General features: G+C 43.9%; 1 protein-coding gene across 1 annotated transcript; it reads left to right on the top strand.

The window, feature by feature from the left end:
• The first annotated feature begins 61 nt into the window (after positions 1-61).
• Positions 62-19841, top strand: mao (monoamine oxidase). Its single transcript, XM_076155350.1, has 15 exons — positions 62-191; positions 8234-8328; positions 8439-8576; positions 13247-13351; positions 13456-13547; positions 13705-13846; positions 15378-15527; positions 16655-16814; positions 16894-16990; positions 17098-17151; positions 17233-17290; positions 17376-17473; positions 17704-17815; positions 17969-18031; positions 18625-19841. Exons 1-15 carry the CDS (start codon positions 137-139, stop codon positions 18778-18780), a joined length of 1575 nt encoding a protein of 524 aa, XP_076011465.1. The 5' UTR covers positions 62-136; the 3' UTR covers positions 18781-19841.
• The last annotated feature ends 948 nt before the right edge of the window (positions 19842-20789 follow it).

Genomic DNA, 20789 nt, shown 5'->3' with positions numbered 1-20789 from the left:
TGAAATATCTGTGTGTGGGTGTGTGTGATGTGCGCTGGTTTACTATGGGGGGGCGGAGTCATCGGGCTTTAATACAGATGCGCCCGTCAGTGTGACCTGCGATCGGCGGCGACGGACAGACGGAGCGCAAAACACCATGACGGCACCCAGCAACACCTACGACGTGGTGGTGATCGGCGGAGGCATATCAGGTCTGTGACACGGCAAACTTTACCGCTAATCAAGTGCGACCGGGGCTAATCACCGCGCCGCGCTGTCAGCCGAGACGACAACTGTTGATCCGAACCCGCCGCGTTCACACGGAGTGCCATCTGATCTGAGGGGGGTTTTACACAGAATTACTGAGTGTTTAATCAGACATAATGCGGTTTGTTCCTCCCCGCAGTTGGTGCGGGTTTGCGCGCCTCGGCTCGGTTCGGCTCGGCTCGGCTCGGTTCTTCCGTGTCACACCGCAGCACAGGCGTGTAGTTAATCATCTTCTGTATTACATAAGCAGGGGGATTCTTAACTGTTACCGACCGCTTCGCGTCTGTGTGACTTTAAATGTGGCTGCTGTTAAACCATCCCTAGTCGTTATTTATTTTGCTTGCCAGCCAATGAGCGGCGGCCATGGTGAGGAAGACTCCGCCGCCTTCACCTGCTTCGACCGAATGAGCTCCAGCTTCAGCAGTTGCTTTGAATTCTGTGATGGTGCAAGTTTGGCAAACTTCATGCTGCTGTGCGCTCTCTCCAAAAAAGACACACACACACACACACACACACACACACACACACCAGTATGCAGAACACTGCGCTACTGCACCACTGCATCACAACAACAGACTAGTCTCTAACTTATAGGGAAGAGAAGAGCAAGAGCCTGAGTCAGATGGAATAGAACAGTTCAGAGCTCTGTGGTTGTTGGTTTGAAGACCAAAGGCTCTGCTGACTGTTGTGGGTGTGGTGTGAAGAAGAGAAAGACAGTCATGCACACACACACAAACTGCTGACATGCCTGCGAGAAAGCACATTTTATCTGAGATCTGATGTTGATGCAAATTCCAGTTACATTGCTTTCACTATGTAATGTATCAGCTGCAAGGTGTGTTTAATACCACCACCAAGGGGGTCAGGCTGCCAGCTGTCTGTTGGTGTGTTTGCAGGCTCGCTCATTAAGTTATAAACCTGTTACTCTGTGATCCACTGACTCCTGGAACCATTTATGAACATTCATCAGTCAATAGTTTCTCAAATGATAAATAAAGCAGTTATGTCCTTATTATTATTATTATTATTATTATCAAAAGTAGTAATATTATTATTATTACAGTTGTTTCCTTGTCTTTGTGGCTGCCCGGTGACACATTCAGGTTCATGCGTGATGCTGAACCAGCTGACGATTCACCATGACAATGATGTAGGCGTCCGTCTGATGGGACTTTGTTGGGTTAGGGACGAGTTCTTACTCAAACATGAATTCTTTGTACTCCGCTGTAGTTTGGATAGAAAACATGATTGGACTCTGACAGCACTCTAACTGTGTCAGAGGTATATGAGGTCAATGCTGCTGCCTCTGGCCTTAGACTCAGGCAGTGTGTAGCCCTGGAGTTTGTCCCTGGTAGCCACTCCCAGCCTGCTAGCGACAGGCGACAACTCCCACTTAGATAACTTTATGAGTGCGAGCAGAGCTGGGAGAAGTTTACGACCACAGGCGGCTGCTCTGCTTATCCACTGTAAGAAATTGCACTTACACATCGCTGCTTGTGACACAGAGTCTAACACACGGAGCACCTGACCACATACAAACGTGATCACACTGCTGTCCGCAACCAATTACACCTTTACGGCCTGTTATTTTGCAGCTCTGCACCGTTTAATAACTCTGACTACTAAACTGTAGCAGGAGAATTGAAACGCTGGTGGGGTTCTGTGCTGGCTGACAGTGAGTGAACCTCTGTGTCCTTTCACTTCCTCCTCCCCAACCGCTGTCCTCTTCTTCCTCCTTTAATCCACCGTATGCACATCTTCCTGTCTGTCAGTGAGGAATATAGGTCAGTGTCAGTTCAAATACCAGTCAAATGGGGAAAAACAAGGGCTAGAGAAAAATTTAACTTAATAAGCCTCTGCAGCCCCGCTGGCTTCCTCCCTCTCTGCCTCTCCTCTCTGGGTGACATTAGGTGCTTGTAATTACACCTTTTGTTTATACCGCTGCCCTTTAGCGGCTGGGAATGAGGCAAACATGTTACAATCACTGTCCAATCAGGGGACAGAAGGAGCAGGAGGGGAGAGTGAGTGATGGGTGATGTGGGTGAGGGTGTTTCTCCCTCGGCCCTGCAAACGCAATTGTCTTGCCTTCGCCTGGCTGCCTGTCAGCCACCCACCAGCAGGAACTTGACGCTGGAGGGGAAGCCAGCACTTTAGTCCCAAACGCTAAACGCTTTTGACAGCCTGCTATCAGGGCCGCAGCGGGGAGGATCCCGGAGGAAGAAGGAGGATGAGGAGGAGGAAAAACAATCTCAGAGAGAGAGAGAGAGAGAGATGCAGAAACAATAAGGGCGAGAGACAGGGAAACCGCAGCTCCCAGTTCTGCAACAAGCACGGTTAAAGGGGAAATGTACTGAGGCTGGAAGAGAAGTGGAAGGAGGCGGAAGGGGGAGGGGGGGTTGAGTTTGGAGACACGGTTTCCTCCCAGTAGAGTCAAAGCTGCAGTCTGGCGGGGTTTGTTTGTAAAATGTAATGCCTATGTTTGTCTTATTTGCTGCAGCTCGTCTTTTTGTCTTCAAACCCATTCCTCTCCTAAGTTTGTTTGAGAACGTTTCAAGAAGGAACGAGTGAAGCAACAGCTGAAACATGAGCAGACAGAGCACAGAGGAGCTATGGAGGAAATCTGAAATGTCGCACCCAGTTGATGGATGCAGCAGCAGAGCTTTGACCTTTGACCCTTTTTATATTTGAAATAAAAATGCAATTATTCAGCATAGTTTTGAATGCATAAGAGAACAGAAGTGGATGATTTGGTGTGACTGTGTGCACTCTGAGCTCACTGAGACACCAGACTGAGGAGGTCTCCATACACACACACACACGTATGTTTTTCCCTGCATTGTTTTCCTTGTGTGCCATGACGAATGTGAGCCGGGATTTGTTTGTCTGATCATTCATAAGGATTAATCACGACAAAAGCGAAAGGCCTTTACAGTGACAGTGGAAAGATGAATCAGTCATGATTTCAGTTTGTTTTGTTGATAAGTGTGAGAACTTGAGAACTTGAGAGGCAGTGGCTCAGTGGGTAGTGCTTCCGCTTGGGAACCGGAGGGTCGCCGGTTCGAGCCCCTGCCGAGGTGCCCCTGAGCAAGGCACCGAACCCTCAATTGCTCCCCCCTCTGCGAAGGGTGGTAATGTAATGTAAGTCGCTTTGGATAAAAGCGTCTGCCAAATGATCGTAATGTAATGTAATGTAACTTGCTCAGGTGTGTCCTTCATCAAGCAACATTGTTAACTTAAGCAAATTCTGTCTATGTACATACACGTCATTGTTAGCCTTCACTGTGTATTCAGTCCTAAATGGGAGCTGTTTTTTTGTTTCTCATGGTAGCAATAGTTGTATGCAGCGATAAATGGCTGTTTTTAATCGATTAAAAGAAATTGTTTGATAAGCCTTAAACGTTCCGTCCATTCTAATTCAATTCAGCACAAAATACAAAAGGGAATACCGGTATTTACAATATATACAAGGAGTGCTTTGTTAGGGAACATCCTACAGATTAGTTATTTTGACACAGTTTTCTGGTTGTGGCTTTGAGAGTAAAACAGCACTAGTATTTACGATTGTCCCTTGAAGTAGCTTCAATGTAGTGGGCCTCTTTTTCTTACAAGCTTGTTGTGTAGCTAAGTAGTGAGTAGCTTGTAGCTTCCCCAACACTGGAAATCTGTATTATTTGGCCCCTTTAAATGGAAGTAGATGTAGAAGTATGAACTAAAAACAAATGCAATATAAAGTGAGAGTAAATGAATAATGATGCTGTTGTCTCTGTCAGATGAACCTTGCCTCTCACTCCTGGCTGTCTGTCTTACAAGCGTCTATTGTCAATATCAATGCTCGTTTTTTTGCCTGTAAACAGCCAATCAATGTCCCTGTGCAGAGGACATGAGATGGGGGAAATGTGATTGCTGCATGTCTTGTGAATGTCTCGCTGTCAGTTGGATCAATACTACGTTTGCACAGCCTTCAGTCAAGTGGCTCTGCTGTCACTCAACCGGTATTGGATGTTTTGTTTGTCTTCCTGGGGATGTCTTAGTACCCAGGCCTCTTCTGAGCTGCCAGATGGATTTATTTTCCGCCTCCTGTATGATTTGCAGTTCGTTCTTCTTTTGGGGAAAGTTCAGGATATGTTTGTATTTTCAGCTGTATGTGATGTAGCGAGAACATTTCTGGCAGAAAAGGCTACAGAGACTCTGACCGCCAGGGACAAACCAGCCCTGGAATTAGACATCGATAACTCAGTCGTCACGCAAGGGCCTCATGTGTAACCATGGTGGAGCCACAAAACAGGGCTTGAAAGTTTATGGTTTCCCTCAGAAAACGGCTGAATGTGTGAAGGCTCCACCCATCTGTTCTCTGTAGCCTGCAGATCCTGTAGTTCTAAGTCTCAGGGACACGTCAATACTCACCAACATTTACTCCATTTCATATTTGTGTACATGGAAGGCTTTAGTATGAATATCACAGTTTGAGATGAACTGAAACATTTAAATCATAACTGCTAAATAAATTCTTGTGATTCATTACAAGTGCAAGCATCTATCAGAAATCCATACAGTTGCATACAAAATGCATACAATTCATACAACTACAACATTTAACACTGTTGACTCTATATGTATATACAACTATCTATACACATCTTCTCCTTCTAGTGCATTCCCTAAATCATTGCACAATGTATATGATATTGGCATAGCAACAAAATGTATGCACTTGTCATGTAGGCACACACACACACACACTCACTCATACTCCTATGTACAAACGGTTTGTTCCTGCCAAGTGCTTCCATCTCAGCAATTACTGTTCTCAGGGCAACTGTCCTCAGTCAGTTCAAAACACAGGTGTGTGCGTGTGTGTGTGCGTGCGTGCGTGATACAGAGATGGAGATACAGACTATGGTTGGACTTCCTTGCTGCACATCTATGGTATCATCAATAATAATAATAACAATATTGCAGTATATCATCGATTACAGAGACCATAAATAATTGGCTGAATTTTCATACTTCACCCCTAGCAGCTGGGGGCTTCTGCAAGTATGCATCTGGACAGTTATACAGTTTAGTCTATTACAAGCAAAAACAGCTGCAAAGCAGGACAGACAACTGCTGCAGCCTGTTGCACCTGTGACACCACCAAATATTATTGCGTTGTGATTTATCCATGACTTAGATAAAGCACCACAGAGCAACTAAATTGTTACAAAAGTTCATATTGGTAGTAGGAGGGTTACAAACAATTGCAGTTCAGCAATGAGATATCAGGAATTATTGTGGAGCCTGAATTTCAGAACATAAATCACATGCATAGTAGCTTGTGTTCTGCATGGAAGCACTTTGCTGAAAATATGGCGGCTTCTGTCAGTGATCTGCATGTTTTGTAAGTGCTGTACATTTTATTATGACAGGATGTCTTTCATCTCTGGTTTCCTTACCCCTCAGTAATTGCATGAGTAGATTGTTAATTTGTATCTCTGTCATGAATGTCAGTTGTTGTTGAGTTCTTTCCGCTCCCCCCCCCCCCCCCCCCCCCCCCCCCCCCCCCCACGTCTGGTGATGGGGAATTACAGGTGAACACAGAGAAATGCTTGATCTGAATCCTTTGAAGCGATGATGGCATTAGATTGCTGTTTTCATCATCCTGACGGTGCCTCAATTAGGCCAAATCATCATTCTGATCAAAGCAGCATCGTAATAAGAAGTAACTTTTCGCTCTGCAGTCTGAGCTGTAGGAATAAACCCACAATGGAGACAGATGCTCTTTCATTCCAGCAGCCTGACCTTTAAGTTGACAAGCATTTGTTGTCAACAGGTGGATCTGTGAGGCTCCACCCCTTGTATACTGTTTGTACAAGGGTTGCAACCTGTGGCATGTAATACAAATACCTGGCAGTAATCTCTTACTTGAAGTTGTACATATGTGGATTCTGCTAAATTACCTCTTATAACTTAGCAGAACCTGGAGGGAGAGGAAGAGGAGGGGTGAAGATCCGAGGGAATAATTCGGGCCAAGAGGCATGAACATATTTGCACAGATGTGGGTGCCTGCTGAGAGAAATGTGCTCTGTCCTTTCCCCTGGTAGCGTTCGGCCTCTCCTCATCCCTGACGTCTCCTGCCTGCTGCCCTCCGCTCTGTGTGTTTGCAGCTTGTTTCTATTGCGGCTGAAGAGACAAACTAAATCATCATTCTTTGGTTCACCACAGCTGCGAGCAGCAGCAGTGGAAGAAATTAACCCTCTGAAGTGTAAAGCCATTTTTGCAGTCTATCTTTTCATTGAATTTGGCTTTTATTTGCAATCTAGGGAACTTGGCTGTGAAAAGAAAGAAAGTGTTGAGGATCTAAGAATAGATTTTAATTTAATTTACATTTTGGGGGGAAGATTTTTTTATATATATGTCTTTATTCTTCAATAGATTAGAAATGATATATTCTATATCGAAATTGTGCAGGATTTCTATTCTGCCTTTGATTTAATTGCTTGCACCTGATTACCAAAGTACTTCGCCTGACAACTTGGAACATAAGGATATCAAACCTGCTAGTCAGGACGGTGTTGGAGAGCCCTGGAGGCGTCAAATTCTTAAGTATTTCAATACTTCATACTTGCACTTGAAATACACTGATACAGGAGTGAAGACAGACAGTTTTAAGCTCTGTCTCTTTAACACCCCAGGCTGATGGAGCACATATGGTCAACTTCAAGTAGTTTGAAATTGTACGTAGGCACAATACTTGAGTGAGAATATTTCTAATGAGCAGCATTGAGAGTCATATTGTGTTGCTTTGTGGGTTTTTGAACGTCTGCTACTCTGACATTGTCCAGTGAAACAGATGTGTGAGTGCAGAGTACTCAGTCATACTTTGCTGCTTATACTCTGGGTTTGTACGTGTGTGTTTGTGTGTGTGTGTGTGTGTGTGTGTGTGTGCGTGTGCGTGTGCGTGTGCGTGTGCGTGTGCGTGTGTGTGTGTGTGTGTTTGTGTGTGTGTGTGTGCCGCGCATGTGTGAGTGCGTTTATGTCATGTCTTATTGAATTACAGTTATGGCAGAGATTGCCTGAGGTCCATATGTTGAATGTTGTGTGCGATTGTGCCGTGCTCCGCTGTGGTTTTCACAGCAGAGCAGCTCCTCTGGTTTGTGTTTTGTTGGGGGCGTATTTCTTCGAATCCTCTCTGATTTCAAAGCCACCCCTCCCCCCTACCCATCCATCCCTCCCACCCCACTTATTTCTGAGCCATTCAGTAAGCAAAGAATTCCATAACAACTACCAAGGATAGGCCTCACTAACACATGAGGCTTGAAGCAAGCTTACTTTGCATTTCAATTCCATTTGATTCAACAGTATTTATGTAGCGCCAAATTACAACCAACGTAGTAGTATCTAAAGAAGCCCAACATTCCCAACAGCGTCAGCGGCAGAACCAGGCTCTAGGTGGGCAGCCATCTGCCTTGACCCGTTAGGTATAGAGAGAGAGAGAGAGAGAGAGAGAGAGAGAGAGAGAGAAAGAGAGAGAGAGAGAGAGAGGGGGGGGGCATATCAGGTCTGACTATAAGCTTTATCAAAAAGGAAAGTTTTAAGCCCACTTTTAAAAGTAGAGAGGGTGTCTGCCTGCCGGAATCTGGGCGATGGTTCCAGAAGAGGGGAGCCTGATAACTGAAGGCTCTTCCGCCCGTTCTACTTTTGGAGATACAAGGAACCACAATTAAGCTTGCATTCTGGGAGTGGAGTGTTCTAGGGGCATAATAGGGTACTATGAGCTCTTTAAGATAAGATGGAGCCTGACCATCAAGAGTTTTAAAAGTGAGCTGGAGGATTTTAAATTCTATTCTGGATTTTGCCAAAAGCCAGTGCAGCGAAGCTAAAGTGGCAGAAATATTTCTTTATCTCTTTTCCTAGTTTTGGTCAAAGATGACAATGTAAGGTACAGTAAGATAAGGTCTAGCACGGTTCTAAGGGCCTGTTCCTGTGTGTCCCCTTCTTGCTGCAGGACTAAGTGCAGCAAAACTGCTGAAGGCCAGTGGACTGAGCCCTGTGGTGCTGGAGGCCAGGGATCGAGTGGGTGGACGCACCTTCACGATCCGGGTAAGATAACTGTAGTATGCCCTGTTTTTTCTACATTATATTCACTGTTTTACAATATTTTCAGCATTGTTGTGATGTGATTAATCATATTTCCTCTTTTTATCCTTCAGAATAAGCAGACAAAATATGTGGACCTGGGCGGGGCCTACATCGGCCCAACTCAGAACCGCATCTTCCGATTGGCCAAAGAGTACGGCATTGAGACATACAAACTCAACGAGGAGGGGAACTTGTTGCATTACGTCAATGTGAGTTTACATGGTGTTTGTTAATGTAGCATGGGTCCACAGACCTGTTGATCTGCATTCCATGTTCCCGCCTCAAAGGTATGATGAGTCAGCACATTTCAGCACCCTCCCAAAAAAAAACATACATTTACCACTCGTGCAACACAAGTGCAGATAGCAGTGAGGGATAAGCTTCACAAACAAACATGGCGTGTCATTCTGTCATATAACATTTAGATTTGTCAGTCAAAACATGTTACGGCGAGTTGGAGTGTGTACATTAAGGCTGCTTGTAAGAAAGCATTCAAAGGGTTTTTATGGGAAATCAAAGTACAAAACTGAGTTTTGACATCAGTTACAACATCTCTCCTAAGACAGCCAGCCGCCCCTCTGCTCCTCAGCTTTACTGAATGCAGATGCTTATCTTTACCTGGGGGACTTTGTAATCCAGTTTCACCCTCTGAGTGGTTGAATGGAGAGTAAGAGCAAAGGAGAACAACAAAAAGGAAAAACTGAGGCCATCTTTCTTTGTTTGGGCTCGATATCTTATTAGTGGGGGTGCATCTCTGCCCTTAATGCAGGCTTATTGCTCCGTCTGATTAGATTTGGTCAGATGACCTCTACTGTACATTGTTGTTTTCTGTGGCCTCACTGTTTATCTCCTTACAACCTGCATTGAAGTCATTATTATTGAATCATAACTTCAGAGATGGACTTTAAACTTTTCCTGGGGCGTGTGTATACACACACCACAGCCACACTGAGCAACTTTTCCTGGGGCGTGTGTATACACACACCACAGCCACACTGAGCAGCCCAGTCGGGGGAGGTTGACCATGTTCCCTCATTTAGTTTGAGGTCATTTCATTTCATTTAGTTTTTCAGCTTGAGGTTTAATTCACTGTGCATAGAGAAGTCCAACTCGATGCTTGTTTGCAATAGTTTGCAGTGTGAATATAGCAAAATAGATAAAAATAGGTGATGTGTCATATGAGTCATTGCTGCTGCAGAGTTCTGATTATTTTATGCCCTGAACTTTCCTAACATCCAATGGAACTGAATTTGCAAAACCATCATGAATAAGGAATATTTCATACTCACCCATCAGTTGTATGGAAGCTCCTATGGGAGTGTGTCTCCCTAGCTACTATCTGTGTAAGATCCACTCAAAGACACACACACACACAAGTAGCTTCCTGGCTAGTTTCCATGGCACCGTGTCTCACTCCTATCAGCAGCTCACTCCTATCTGTGTCCGACAGTTAGTGTGTTTCTATGTGTGTGAGTGTGCACATTTGCATGCATTGTGCAGGTGTGCGGCGGGGGCAGGGCTTTGTTTGTGCTGTCACTGCCACCACAGCGGACTCTGCAAAACCCTCCAAAATCTGAATTCTTATCGCAAGTAGTTTTTCATATCAGCTTCAGCACAAAAACCTCAACAGTGAGATAATATGACAAGATTTGACAAGATAAGCCCTAGTTTCCCAAAAGGCTGGTTGGATTTAGGAGTGGATTGGTGCTATCAAGTATTTATATTTATGCGACTAACTCATGACGTGGAAGCGATGAAGTGACTTGATATAACATTAGAGTTCAATACACATTAAATGAAGGGAGCTTAAGGGTAGATAGTTGAAGCATATCAGACAAAACACCATGGAAGCAACATATAGGCCCACACATCATACAATAAGTCCAGATGCTCTCTGAAACTTCCATTATACTGCGATTAAGGCAATACATTTTTTTTTTTTTTTAAATCTCATGTATCTTGAAATTGACACAAATAGAAGTGTGCTTACTCTGAGTAACAGCTCTAAATTATTTGATAACCGATTAATTTGCCACCTGTGAAAGGCCAGAAAAGTGTCGAGTAACAAATTCAGCCCTATTCATGAAAAAGATATGTCACCCACACATAACCTATGCTTTTTCATTAAGTCTTATACATATTTTCATTGTTCTAATGATAAAATACCTGACAAATTTGCAAGCAATAATGTTCCCTTTCAGTTGTCAAATGTGGACTTTGTGATGGATAACATTACACTGTGTATTATGGAGAGAAGCGATCCAACAGAGCAAATTTCAATCTGAAATCTTAGTCTTAGTTTCTGCAAATTGTCCGAAGTAAAATAAAGATAATGACAAAGAAAGTAGGATAATATAGGCTTGCGTCTCTTCTCTGTAACTGCCTTTTGATTCCTTCTTTCCTTCTGTAACCTTTCCCTATATAGTTCACCTTTTTCATTCATGAACATGTTGCTGTTGTGTGCATCATCATACTCTGTTTTGAGTGTAAGTAGCTTTGGATAAGCCAACAAGCTATTCAGATGAATGAGATCAAAATAGGCAGAGCTCACTTCATTGTATTAGAAATAGTACCTTGCTTGTTGTAATTCCCAAACTGATGATGAAGGAAAGCACATTTGCACTTCTTGTTTCTAATATACGTGACAGCGACCTGCATTACTTTACAGGACAGCAGTCAGTGTGCTTGTGTGCCAAGCCATTGTGTAATTAGGGATAGCAATGAAGCAAGCTGCGTAGCTAATCAGCTTTTGTATGGCAGATTGTAATCCAAAAGGCCAGCACTGGTTTCCCTTATCAGCAAACAAGCTCGCTAACAGGCAGCTGCAGCTCTCAGCACTGGAGTTATTAATGAAGTATCACTATCACAGATGGGGAAACACACTTTGATTTAATACTCAACCTGGTTATCAGAGATTGAGAAAGAGCAGGGATATTGTTCAGTTGCTCCCCTGGCACAGTGTGGCCGGCGTGCCCAGCAGCACGTTCACACCAACATGTAGCTCGCGATGGTGCAAGGATACCAAAGTCCTGTCGTGGAACAACTATGGACCTCATTTGCTGTCCAAACACTAAATTGTTTATTGGTGTGAATGGAAATGTGAGAGACGCCCTTGTGTGTCTACGTGTGCGGCCTGTGACCTGGGTGAAAGGTCAGCTCCTGCTTAACCCTGGACACCCACAATGTGTAAATACCCGTGAGGATGCACCCACAAATTGGGCAAACATAAAGAGAGGCAGTATCTATGGCAACATTTTCAGTTAATGTGTAGCAGCAGAGAGCCTTAATGTGGTTTTTACACACTGGTGATTGCAAATGTTTCAAATTAGAACCAGTACATCCTGCTGCGCTGTTGCTTGTGTCTTCATGCAGTATTAGGCCCATTCTTTCTCCATCACATGAGTCAGACTTGTTGCTCACCGGTGTTGAAATAGAGGCCGCTGTGCATCCAACCCTCCCCTCCTCTGTTCTCCTTGTGTATTCAATTTGCCAGCATCACCATGGTGACAGACCTATTGGTCCACAGCAGCGGACAGGTCTGAGCATAGTTGCGGGCAGTCTACATTGTAAGATATTTAATCTTATCTGTGTCTCTGTTATTTTTCAGTCGCCTGTCAGTTTTGTTTTGTAAGTATTGCAACACACATCTATGCTCCTTTGTCTTGTGAGTGTTGATCCATCCATGCATACATCCATCCATGGCTGCTTGTTGTGAAACAGGGCCACAGGGAGCACACACTCATTCCCACCCACGGGAAATTTATAGTTTTTAATTCATCTAGCCTACACGTCTTTCAAAATAATAATATTAATATGCTTGAGCTCACTAGAATTGGAGATGGTGAGGCTCCATGTGTGAGGAGGAAGTTTACAGGGTCAGATGTTATTGATTGATTTCATTCATTTTGAATGAATTGAAATCATTCAGGTTAGAAACGAGCTTTCTTGTGTCATTAGTTAGTGGTATAGCACACCACAGGACACGCCAAGACTCTCAATATGTTTATGGCAAACTGAGCTCTGAGTACATTGAAATGTTGCTCACGTAGCCTCAGTAATACTGATCGACTGTGAGGCAGAGAACACACACACACACACACACACACACACACACACACACACACACACACACACACACGCCTCACATCAAGGACAGCACTTTTGGTCAATGTGTTTAATGGGCTTGGAAACAAATTTACCTTCAAGCTGAGAGTCAGTGGTGTGTCAGATAGAACAAGGTCACATTAACACACACTAGAATGAACTGATTGTTTTCCCAGTTGGCACAGAGACGGTGACAGGAAGTGATTTATAACCACAATTTGTTCCTAGAAACACACACACACACACAGAGAGCTTAATATGGCATATGGCTGTGTCTGTCAGGCTGATAAACCTTGATCTCTTGAGTCCCCTCTCCCTCTATTCACGTGCTATGGGGTGATTGGGAATGTGCAATCGTGGAAGAAGGCATAGATTGTGGAAAATTCAGATCACGCTCGGTGCCTTTAATCTTACCAGTTGTTGTAACTTATTGCGCAAGTGCTCATAAACCCAAGATGTTGTTCTTCTTACTACACTTGATACTTTATTCAGTCATTCTGACTTAGAACCCTGTGAACTTCTGAGGCTTATGAACTACACTTTGCAGGGTATCCCCCCCAGAATTTTGTCTCTGGCAGGGTAGTAAAGGATCCATAGCAGCACGTGATGACCTTGAACCCACCTTTAAACTTGTTTGAGTGTCAAACTGTTCTGGTGGGATGACCCACAAACCTATTCAGTGCTGAGGCAAATCTGTCAAACCTGATTTAGGTCTCAGAAAAGAGTTACAAGAGTCAAATCGTGAGCTGATGATGATGATCTCTCTGCCTAATAGGGAAAGTCTTACCCCTTCAAAGGCTCCTTTCCTTTTTTGTGGAATCCCTTTGCTGTGCTAGACTTCAACAACCTGTGGAGGACAATGGACAAGATGGGAGAAGAGGTAAAGCAAGACTCATGTTCTCTGTTCATTCATACACACACACACACATGCACACACACACACACACTTAAACCTCTGCTAAATCTTTCATCCCTGTAATTCAGATCCCAAGAGAGGCTCCATGGAGAGCCCCCCATGCAGAGGAGTGGGACAAGATGAGCATGCTACAACTCTTTGAGAAGATCTGCTGGACCAGGTACATCTCAGATACTCTAAGAAACTAAGAACAGAAGAAAAAGATAAGAAACTTTGCAAATCCATCAATACAACCCAAGCTTAGTGTTAGAAACAAATGTCAGAATAGCATTTTGAAGTAAGGTGCTAAGTGTTCCTGTGAATCCTTTCCCTGCCAGCACTGCCCTTCACTTCGCCAAGGTGTTTGTCAACGTGAACGTGACCTCTGAACCGCACGAAGTGTCAGCTCTCTGGTTCCTCTGGTATGTCAAACAGTGCGGAGGAACCTTGAGGATTTTCTCCACCACCAACGGAGGACAGGTGGGGCTGCACCTTTGCTGTGATATGTTTTTTTTTTTAAAAATGCATTACCATGTGCACGAATACTGAAAATAACCATTCAGAAACTCTAGACACAGCTGTTTATCAATTGTGTGCGGCTTACCTGCTCTCGCTATGAGACAGGCTGTTCAAAATATCCTCCTCCTGATCCGCAGACTTCGTCCTATAGTTCCCCTCTGGAGCCACGACTTTAGTGGGTTTGGACCGCTCATACTTTTTCCCCCACAGTTAAGTTTAGCCTGTAATAGTCAGCTTATAATTGACGTTTGCACGCAGCGCCACTATCGGTAAGGGGTAGTAGTGTGCCGTGTGCAAACATTTATTTTAAGTCGCATTTCAACTTTTTCATGATTCAGTTTTTTTTCTTCCGCCGCGTACCTCCCTGTACCACCGGTGGTACGCGTACCACAGTTTGAGAATCACTGGCTTACATGACATGCAAATGAGTAAATACCATAGTGACGCCTCTTTCCAGGAAAACTCTTAGAGTGGGTGGGAACATGTTTACATGATGTAATTTCCCTTCATGATATGCTAAATCTGGCGCCGCACTTTGAATTTCTCCCATATTGTTCACAAATCAATGAGTACGATTCAGGTCTGAAGTCAATAAAGACATCTTGGATTATTTGTGTCTCCAGTACCAGTCAGGAACTCGGGGGTCCATTTCACTGTTTAGCACCGATTGCCTACCTCAGAATTACTTTACCTTAGCTGCCCCCAGATCAGACAAGCATAATAATTACCCTCACAAAGACACTATTTCTTGGAGCGCTGGAGGAGCCCATTCTACTGCCATACTTTCTGAGGCTGAGGACCCCTGTTGCCATAGCCACAGGGAAAAGCAAATGTGTTTAGGTAATCAGAGGGTGCTGTTGCCAGCTCCATTGTCATTTCCTGTCAGACCTGCCTGTTTCAAATGTGCACACTTGTCCACAGTGACATGTATTGCATGTGGAGCATATTTGTTTTTTCTTTCCCGCTGAAAGTCGAAAAATAATTCTGTCTTTGATCTTTAAAGTGAAATACGGCACCGCATTTAAATGTCAGAGCCAATTTTGGTTCCGCTCGTGAATCTCTCAGTAGACACGGCCGTGAAAATGTCACAGTGGATTGCACACAATTTGTTTTTGAACAGGGGGAACAGAAAGGACTCAATACTATGGAATATTTGGAAAAGGTCACTTTATGTTTCTGCCTTTCAGTGCTCTGGCAACACTCGCTCCTCAGCCCCACAATCCTGTCTCTACTTTATTATTCAACAGTCGTTTGCCTGCGCTTTGCAAAAACAATGTGTCATGAACAGAATAACCAGCACTTTACTCTGACATCAATCAGCAGATTGCCTCAGTTTGGCCCCTAAATCCAGGCTTTAGCAGCCTGGAGGGTTAAACTAGATGGGAACAATTTATTTATACAAACTGAAATCACTTTAGGAGTAGAGCATTGCTTAGATAAGACTCCTCTGAGGCCTTTTAGCCGAAACCCTGATCTCCATCTATCTCTGCAGGAGAGGAAGTTTGTGGGTGGCTCTAGTCAAATCAGTGAGTGTATGGCCAGAGAGCTGGGTGACAGGGTGAAGCTGCAGTCGCCAGTCTACAGGATCGACCAGACCGGAGACATGGTGGCGGTGGAGACGACAAACAAAGAGACATACTTGGTGAGTATATCAAAGCACTGTTATGGGACTGTGTGTCCTATTGTTGTTTTACAGTAAGAGCAGCAAACATGGAGGCCAGCATCAACTACACAACAGCCACAGTGTCATGAACATGTTCTTATGTCATAGATAAGATGGCAGTTTGAGCTTGAAATGTCACTGATTGATAAGTTCTGAGCCCAACAAAAACATGTGATGCTGGGGTTTTGCAGCTATTTGGGGTTTTTTAATGGAACTTCAAATCGACACACTTAATGACGCAAGAGAGATTCCACTCCAGATTTACAGAAGTCCTTTTCTGTGTTGCCATCATTTAGAGCCAAAGCTTTTTCATTTTTTGAAAAGAGGTGAAAGTCAGGTGAGCAGGGTTGGTGGGTGTTGAACCGGTGCCAATCACAGCATGCTTGCCTAGTTTATCCAGCCTGAGGACCTCTGACCCACAAATGAATATTCACAAGGAAAGCAGCCTCACTAAAATATTACAACCCTCAACCCTTGCTCATTTCCCCTCAGTAGCAGGTCACTTGATGCTTTTATATAATCCAAGTCTGGTCTGAAATGGTATGTGGTGCCATTGTCTGGAAGCAGGCAGCCTTTGTACTCCTTTGCACAGAGCAGAAGGCTAAGTGCTTCATCCAAGTTCTTCTGTCATGATGCGTAAACTTCACACAAAACCTTTTTATGCCCAACAAAAGAGGCCCTAAATGGACATTTTATCTACTTGTCATCTTTATGGTTTCACAGGAGAAATAAATTCTTGTTTTTATTTGATTGCAGTGGTTTCTGGGAATCCATGAAGGTTTCTGTGTAATGCGATGCCAGGAAGGTGGCGTCCTAGTGTGTCCTCGTAATTTTTTAAAACAAAGCCCCACTCAAAGAATCCTTCCGTAATGGGACAGTCGAGTCGTGCAACTACGGCATAAACAGACGTCCAATAACTCTTTTAAAGACTGCTCCTCAGACGTAGGACACAGCTTTACTGTCTGAACCATAAAGAGTTGCTGGCAGTATTGGTATGTGCTGCCATCTACAGGTCACCTGACAGCATGGCACTGTTGATGGTGCTCACAATGTCCTCTTTGTGTGTGTGTGTGTTTTGTATCTACCGTGTCAATCCATAATCTCAGGCCAAGTTTGTGATCGTGGCCACACCCCCTGGTCTAAATCTGAAGATACACTTTAACCCTGAGCTGCCTCCGCTGAGGAACCAGCTGATTCACCGAGTCCCCATGGGCTCTGTCATCAAGACCATGGTCTACTACAAGGAGAACTTCTGGAGGAAGAAGGGTAAAGATGTTTGACTGTTTGACTTGATAGAGGGTATTATTCTTATTTCTTACTTCTTATTTTGCATCTGTGTCTGCAGGTTACTGTGGCAGTATGATCATTGAGGAGGAAGGAACTCCAATTGGCGTGGCCCTGGATGACACAAAGCCTGATGGGAGCGTACCTGCAATCATGGGGTGAATACACACCTCTGGCCTCTCCACAGTGTTGATCGCCATGTTTAGTGGCTCAGAGGAACATTTTTACTCCTTATACTGTATTTCTCTCATTCCTTTTACTACAGATTCATCCTGGCCTCCAAATGCAGGAAGCTGTCGTCGCTGACCAAAGAAGAGAGGTAGACTTATGATCCAGAGAACACATAGATAGACTCTTACATGCATAGGTTATAGCTAAAGTGCTGTTTTGTTGTATGCAGACTGAAGAGGATCTGTGAGATCTACGCCAAAGTTCTGGGCTCAGAAGAAGCGCTGCACGTAAGTTTAAGCCCAAGCTGACGTAGATGCAGCAAGGGTGGATTTACTGGCTGAACCATTCATGTCTCTCCCTTCTCTCCATCAGCCTGTGCACTACGAGGAGAAGAACTGGTGTGAAGAGGAGTACTCAGCGGGCTGCTACACAGTCTACTACCCTCCAGGAATCCTCACACAATTTGGAAGGTAAGTTATTCTGTCCAGATATCTAACATCTTTAAGATTTATCCTGTTCATGCTGGTTTTAGCCCGGATTTTCTTCCGTTTGAAACAGCTTTTGTTTGCAGTCCAGTGACAACCTTATACACCATCTCCAAGTTTGATGATGTTGAGTTTCAAGCCACACCTTGCTTTGCTTGCGCTAGTGAATCAGTGACCTTACAACCCTTCACGTTCACTTGTCTGGCCCTCTCTAGGGTGCTGAGGGAGCCGGTGGGCAGGCTGTACTTTGCAGGCACAGAGACGGCCACGGAATGGAGTGGCTACATGGAGGGTGCGGTCCAGGCTGGAGAGAGGGCAGCCAGAGAGGTCAGAGACAAACAACAACCTCCACATCTCACACAAATACACAAACGCTTGAATATTCTGTACGTGCATGCCGTGTTTGCTTATATTTTCGGTCCTGCATTGTGCCAAATCATCATAATAATAATGATAATAATAATGTGTTCGGTTCTGTAGGTCTTGTGCACACTTGGTAAAATTCCCCAGAGTCAGATCTGGCAACAGGAGCCTGATTCTGTGGTGAGTTGTTTTTTTTACATGTATGTGTTCAGGATTCATGTGTTTTATATTATATGTTCTACTCTTGTATCTTTCTTGTATTTTTTACTTTTATATTTGATATTTCCTGCCTGTGTTTCCCCAAAGAGGTAATTGATGTACAATCACCAATCAACCAACCACCTACCAAAATTTTACCGTTAATCGTTCCTGCATTTTTCAGAAGGAAACTAATGCTAAAGACAGAAGTTGGTTAAGGTTTCGGAAACGATTGCATGTTTGAAGATTCCTCCGTATTTCCTCCTGCTCTGGTTTAGAGCAGGAGTGTAGCATCTCCTTCTTCATACCCTTTGCTTCCTTGTTTTTGCCACTGCCATCTCCTCTGATTATTGATTATGCCTCCTTCACCACTGGCACTGGTAACAGGTGACTTGTGTGCCCCCTACTGGCATCATTCTGCACTTCTGCAGGATTGTTCTGTTCTTTCATAATTCTCTTCTTAGATCTTTTGAAATACACTTTTAGGTTTGACACATAAACATGGGTTAGTTTAGTTTCACGTCTTTACTGTATATACCACATTCAGTCTAAACCTCATTCTGCCCCTCTAACAGGATGTCCCACCACTCCCCTTTGTCACCACCTTCTGGGAGAGGAATTTGCCGTCGGTTGGAGGGTTCCTCAAGATCATGGGCATTTCTGCCTTCCTGACGGTTGCCACGGCAGCAGGCCTGACCGCCTACAAAAAGGGCATCCTAACCCGGAATTAAACTGGCAGCAACCTTCATCTTCTTCATCTGCATTTCAAGGGGGCAGATCTTAACAGACACTGTACTCTTGTACCTCTAGTGCACTACTTTCTCAGCCTAAACTACACCAAGTAGTGAATTACAGTATGTAGGGTAAAAGGTGTTTGAGACACGTGTACTCTTTATATGTCAAGGAAGAAAGACTGGTTAGTGTACACAGAGAGAGAGAGAGAGAGAGAGAGAGAGAGAGAGAGAGAGAGAGAGTAATGGTTAAAGAGATGCTGGTTGTTGGAGAAAATGGAGGAGACATGAAATCATAACTACATTTTAAATCCTCAAGAAATCTAAGGGATTAAAACCAATGAAATTAAGTCTAACACACTTAATTAGCTCTTAATCACCATTAATATTCCTCATAATGCCGCTGACATTCTTATTCTCGTTTACATGTGAGTATAACTAATGTGTCTGAGTCAATGCCAATAGTGTACAAGGAGTGTGTGTGTGTGTGTGTGAGTGTGCGTGTGTGTGTGTGTGTGTGCGCGCGTGTGTGTGCGTGTGTGTGTGTGTGTGTGTATCCACTGCGTCTAATCAAGATTTTAGGTGCTCATTTATTCTGACAGCCGCTGTTGTTGCTGCAGCTTTTTGCAATCCAGTAACATCAGAATGGAATATTGTCATCATTGCCGGTTTACAAAATTACTGAGAGGAGGTTGAAAAGCCTCCGTTATGTTGGGGGTAATGAAGTAGGATGTGGTGGATGCTTATCCCTCTGGAAATGGATCAGAAGCATTTGAATGTAGATTACATAAACTGTTATTGAAATTTTTTTATTTTTTTTTTAATTATGAGGAATTAAATAACACATCACACCCAAACACAAATGCTTGAGACAGGGTTTCTACAGTCCTGAAAATTAGTGGAATTTTTTGGGAAACTTGGAAACAATGGAGATGGACATAAGCTCTGATATCATAGTAGGATATGAGCCAGTGAGGAGATGATGAAGCTACAGGCCGTGCTGATCTCACAGTTTGGTTTCATAGACTCAGCAGTTGTGAGGTCGCTTAGAACCCTGGAAATGTCATCGGAGCAAGTAGCTGTAGAAACCCTGTTGAAATTATTTCACATATCTCATCTGTTTTATGTGAAATGCCAAGATTCTGATTGTTATTTTATTAAAGTCAAATGTAAGAATGATATACATATATAATCAGCATTTAGATATCAATTACATGCCGATTTTAAGTAGTAACCCCAAAAGTAAACTTCTATGTGTATTTACAAAACTGATTATATAGCTAAATATTGATTGTTCACCATGTTGAAATGAAATATCTTCAGTCTAACAACCTCAACAGGAAATCTGTTATGAATTGCACTTAGGTGTCATTTGGCTAATGATGGAAGGAAACACTGTAAATGTAAAGAATTTGGATGACTTTCAATATAAACAAGGGGGTTCAGATGCTCTGCTGATGTGTGTGTGTGTGTGTGCGTGTGTGTGTGGAGCTGCACTGGTGGCCCACTAACAGAATCACACTGTCCCAAAGACTGCTGTATTTGTGTGTGTGTGTGTGTGTGCGTAGTATGTGTTCTTGCCTTAATGGAAGTCATAGTGTTTTGTCATTTCTCTCAAGTGCCTGTGTGACTCTTACACTCTGTTCCCTCGCTCTGCTCTCCTGGCCCCGAGCATCCCTGGAGGTGAGAGGTCAGATGGGCGGGGTCATCGATACAGACTGACACACTGCCTCACCCTCTTTCCTTTTACCTGCGTTACGTCCCAGGCGTACAAACACAGCGTCGCCCCGTTGAACATCAGACCTCTGCCTGTTGGGTTGATCAAATTGCTTATCTCCAGTGATGTGACCTTTGTGTGTGCGTGTGTGCGTGTGTGTGTGTATTGTGCTTGCCGTGCTGTGACATCCTCATATACACTCGCTCTAGCTGATTTTCCTTCATCCTGTCATTTCTGACCTTTTCAACTACCTACACAGCTGGTTTTGTTGCAGACGTACACACTGGAGGGA

This window comes from Genypterus blacodes, unplaced genomic scaffold (assembly GCF_046128005.1).
Source record: "Genypterus blacodes isolate CSIRO-AG114 ecotype Tasmania unplaced genomic scaffold, CSIRO-AGI_Gbla_v1 ptg000008l_1, whole genome shotgun sequence".
NCBI lineage: Eukaryota > Metazoa > Chordata > Actinopteri > Ophidiiformes > Ophidiidae > Genypterus > Genypterus blacodes.
Note: the sequence above shows the minus strand (reverse complement) of the source record. Positions and strands in the feature narration are given on the sequence as shown.

What these genes read in the sequence shown, in the direction of transcription:
- mao (XM_076155350.1), top strand. Translation starts at nt 137, where the DNA reads ATGACGGCACCCAGCAACACCTACGACGTGGTGGTGATCGGCGGAGGC. An exon ending in GACGCACCTTCACGATCCGG is followed by an intron (nt 8,329 to 8,438) that starts GTAAGATAACTG and finishes TTTATCCTTCAG; the next exon opens with AATAAGCAGACAAAATATGT. An exon ending in TGGACAAGATGGGAGAAGAG is followed by an intron (nt 13,352 to 13,455) that starts GTAAAGCAAGAC and finishes CCTGTAATTCAG; the next exon opens with ATCCCAAGAGAGGCTCCATG.